Source organism: Psammomys obesus, unplaced genomic scaffold (assembly GCF_907164565.1).
Source record: "Psammomys obesus unplaced genomic scaffold, mPsaObe1.curated_primary_1811, whole genome shotgun sequence".
NCBI lineage: Eukaryota > Metazoa > Chordata > Mammalia > Rodentia > Muridae > Psammomys > Psammomys obesus.
Window position 1 is genome coordinate 23,176,638 of NW_026585504.1, and position 4,548 is coordinate 23,181,185.

Here is a 4,548-nt window from a genome sequence, read left to right on the forward strand (position 1 = left end):
TACTTTCTTAGATGAATATACTAATTTATGTTTCCAACTTTTTACAAGGTTTCTTTTTTTTTTTTTTAAATATCCAACCAAACCTTTTATTTTTGAACCTTTGATAAAAGCTCTTTTAATAAGTATGGAATGGTATTTCAGAGTATTTGTAAGTTTGATAGTCATGTAAGCACTTGCTCATGTACCTGCTTCATCTTTATGATAAAGAGTTTATTGCTAAATGAAAAAATAGATTTCATTAAACTTGAGTTTTAACCTTTTGAATTATTAATTTAATTGTCATAATTTTCAGTTTCTTCTGCTGCTCTTCTTCAGGTAGCACTGCAAAGAGCAACAATGGAAGGAACAAATCACTCTGTGGTGTCAGAATTTTTGTTCGTAGGACTCACCAACTCCTGGAAGATGCAAGTACTTCTCTTTGTGTTCGCTTCAGTGTTTTATATGGCAAGCATGATGGGAAACTCCCTCATCATTTTCACAGTGGCTTCTGACCCTCACTTGCATTCTCCCATGTACTTTCTCTTGGCCAACCTCTCCTTCATTGATTTAGGTGTTTCATGTGTCACTTGTCCCAAGATGATTTATGACCTGTTCAGAAAGTACAAAGTTATCTCCTTTAGAGGCTGCATCACTCAAATCTTCTTCATCCACGTCATTGGTGGTGTTGAGGTCGTGCTGCTTATAGGTATGGCTTACGATAGATATGTAGCCATATGTAAGCCTCTCCATTATTTAACCATTATGAATACCAAAATGTGCATTTTCATCTTAGTGTCTGCCTGGGTGGTTGGCCTTATGCATTCCTTGGTTCAATTTGTTTATATGGTAAATTTACCTTTTTGTGGACCAAATATTTTGGACAGCTTTTACTGTGACCTTCCTCGGTTCATCAGACTTGCTTGCATAGATACCAACCAATTAGAATTAATGGTTTCAGCCAACAGTGGATTCATATCTGTAGGCTCTTTCTTCATACTGGTCATATCTTATGTTGTCATAATAGTCACTGTTCAGAAACATTCCTCAAGTGGTTCCTCCAAAGCTCTGTCTACACTTTCTGCTCACATCTCTGTTGTGGTCCTCTTCTTTGGTCCTTTGATATTCGTCTATACATGGCCTTCCCCCTCCACACACCTGGATAAATATCTGGCCATATTTGATGCAGTTGGCACTCCCTTTTTGAACCCTGTGATCTACACACTGAGGAATCAAGAAATGAAGACGGCAATGAAGAGAGTGTGCAGACAGCTACTGAAGTATGGGAAGATCTCCTGAACGATCGCAGTGTGAACATTCATTATTGCATACACTGTGTTGTTAATCAACTTCACTGAAAATTACTTTTCCTGACAGGATTTGTCTACCTATTTTGATGTTTAGGTTACTTTTATCTTTTGCTAGGAGAGATTGAAGTTTGTTCTAACAACAGAGAAGGAATTATACATTTATAAAAAAAAGATTATAATAATGCAGAGCTCAATTACCAAAGACTGATTTTTATGTGTAGTCAATCTCTTAATTGTATGAAAGATGGAAGGGTACTTTAAGGCCTACAAAGGAAAGGAAAACCTATTCTCTGTCTCTGTCTGTCTGTCTGTCTCTCCGAACATAAATTTTCTCACATGCAGAACTTTTTGGCAGCACTCCATGGGGAATTTACAAATTGACATGACATGGATCCAGGTCAGGATCCATTCTCTATAACTGCCTACACTCTGACACTCTGTGATTGTCTGCCTGGTTATTCAATAAGTTTGAAAACTGCAAACATACACACTCAATAGTCATGAATGTAAGCTGTTCAATTAACATTATGATAGTCAAATCTATTCAAATTTTCTTATTTCCTCTATATTTTCTAATATTCTTTTTTTCTTAGTATATTTCTATGTCAGAGTCCAGCACAAAAACTCTTGTGTGATGTTTTAGAAATGCAAATGAAGCTATAGTATTTTTTCATCAGTTTAGTGTATGCACATAGGCACGTCACAAACACTCTATAGTATGCTAGCTCATCATGAAACTGTGCAACAGAGGCAGAGCTGTAGTTCTGCTTCCTTTTCTACATCACCATTCAAGTCTTCCATGTTTTAAGGTAGTTGCAAGTGTATCATTATGATGATAGTCGCCAGGCTAGCCATCAACTGCACCAGTGAAACTGGAAGCATTGAGAGACACAGTATTAACTATCCTTGGTTTCCACCTCATGTCCACCTTTCTTTATGGGATTCTAGCATTTCTAACTTTGCATTTAAGAATGAGGTTACATAGGGGCGTAGGAGGGGAAGAGGGAGGGATTTGGAGACGAGGAGGGGGCCACAGCCAGGATACAAAGTGAATAAATTGTAATAAATAAATAACAAAAATTAAAAAAATGAGGTTACAACTTTCCTGGACAGCTTTGTGGGTAAAGCATTAGATAAATCTAGTTCCTGCTAGCAATCATTTATTATATATTATTCATACCTGTTCTATTGCACTGATTAAACCATGGATGAGATACATCATACATATCTGCTACCTTTATAATTTGTGGGTTCATAGAACGCTTCATCCAAGCCACCTTGTACTTACAAAAGCTATTGTTTGACCAGAGGACATATTTTATAGAAACTGAAACTTAGCACAAAATTCGCTAGTCTACCTAGTGCCCCATGACAAGCAACTGACTTTGCAGATTTAGTGACATGGTTTGCTAAAGGGCAGTTACAATGATAATTGTGGCACCACACCTCAGGCTTATGTGCTCTGCAACAGAACATAAATAAAGCCCATGGTAAAATGCAGGAATAGCTGTGGTAGTCTATTTATACCTCCTTTTGTCTCACTCTGCTCTGGAACTATGGATTTGATTATTGATTTTAGAGCCCTGTAGCTGTAGGAGTCCTCTTACTGATCTTGGACTTCTTTACAATTTTGTTATGTTCTCATACATCTTCTCAAACTATTACATAATTTCTTCTGTTGATTGTCTTGTTTTGCTCATTAGAGCAAGTTGTGTCTTCTTGCCTAGACCTTGAGTGATTTCTCATCAACCTGTAAAACAGTGAAAAGAAAGTGAGTCCACATGCATTTATAAAGGCACACATATTATAAATGCAAAATCCAAGAAAGACCCAGAAAAAGCACATACTATATAATGCTGTCTGAAGAAATATAGGCAGAGATCTTGAATCAAGGGCTTGACTTTATTTGTGATGTAGTTTTAAAATAAGAATGGGGCACCAAGAGAAAAAGGCTTTCTAAACACAGCAGGACTGATACATACATGAATTTACAAAGAGTGTGGCAGCTTGCCCAGGGCTTGTCCAGGTGCCAGGCTGTGTTCCAGCACCAAGGGGGGAAATGGACAAAAGTACTCATCTTCAACCCAGAAGGTATATCCAGTTGATAACAATGCACAAATGAAAAATTTGTTTTCTCCAACAGCATACCACTGGGCGAAAAAACCACCCTTAAGGCCAGATCTCATGCCCAGCAGTAGAGTGCCAACACAAAATGACCTTTTTGGTGGTTCTTTGTCTCACAGTGCTTTTCAGGGCTTTTTGTTTGTTCGTTTTTGTGTTTTGATGGGAATTCTGTGTGAATGAATGTGTGTGTCTCTGTGTCTATGCTGTATTTTTCCCCTTTGGCTCTTTTTTTTTTTTGTGCTCATTTCTTATTTTTTGCTTATATTTTACTTATCATCATCATCATCTGCCTGTTTATATTCTAAGGAGAGAGCGAAAAGGTATGGATTTGGGTGAATGGGAAATTGGGGAGGAACTGACAGGAGTTGGGGGAGGTGAAATTTAATGAGAATATATGGTATGAAAAAAAAGATTCATAATACATTGTGCATATTTAGAAATTATTTTAAAAACTTAGAATATTTCTGGATTTTCATTGTTGCTATCCAGTCATGCTGTGATGATTTTATGAAGGATTATAAATATTAGACTATTATCTACTAGTCTTACAATGAGAGTTTTATTAACTGTAATATATTAAACACCTGTGTGCAGAAGTTTTTGAAAGTGAGTTTGTGAATCATTGAGAGCAATAGCTTTAAAGGAGCCTATGGAAGAAATTAGATGTTCTTGCCCCACTTTGCTGCTATGTGTAGGATCTCTTGTGAAGAATTTGTAACTTTGAAGGCAGTATTATGAATTATTGTGGAGTTTTAAAACTAAAATATGTTTGACAATTCTATCATGATTTATAGTTATCTTATTTTTCTAATTCTAGTTTAAACTATTTTAATTATCTTTATGCACATTAGCTTTAAATTAATTTTTCTGCAGTTTTACAGATTTGTTTTGTTAGACAAATATTTCCTGAATGCTCAAATCTTCACAGAAACATGTGGATATTGAGTTTAATAAGGCAATGCTCCTTCCCTGAAGAAGTTTCTGTTTTTTAAGACAACAGAATGAAAAACAGAGTTTCAATGGCACTATTTTAGTGTGGTGGAAAAGTAAGTACAAGATGTCAAAAAATTCACTACAGACAGGAATACAGTAGAACACATCTGTGCATCAAGTTAGCTGAGGCACTTCCAAAAACTAC

General features: G+C 36.2%; 1 protein-coding gene across 1 annotated transcript; it reads left to right on the forward strand.

The window, feature by feature from the left end:
* The first annotated feature begins 336 nt into the window (after positions 1 to 336).
* On the forward strand, positions 337 to 1,275 carry LOC129674051 (olfactory receptor 4F3/4F16/4F29-like). Its single transcript, XM_055603937.1, has one exon. The coding sequence runs from the start codon at positions 337 to 339 to the stop codon at positions 1,273 to 1,275; it is 939 nt and encodes a 312-aa protein (XP_055459912.1).
* Positions 1,276 to 4,548: the final 3,273 nt, after the last annotated feature.

What these genes read in the sequence shown, in the direction of transcription:
- LOC129674051 (XM_055603937.1), top strand. Translation starts at nt 337, where the DNA reads ATGGAAGGAACAAATCACTCTGTGGTGTCAGAATTTTTGTTCGTAGGA.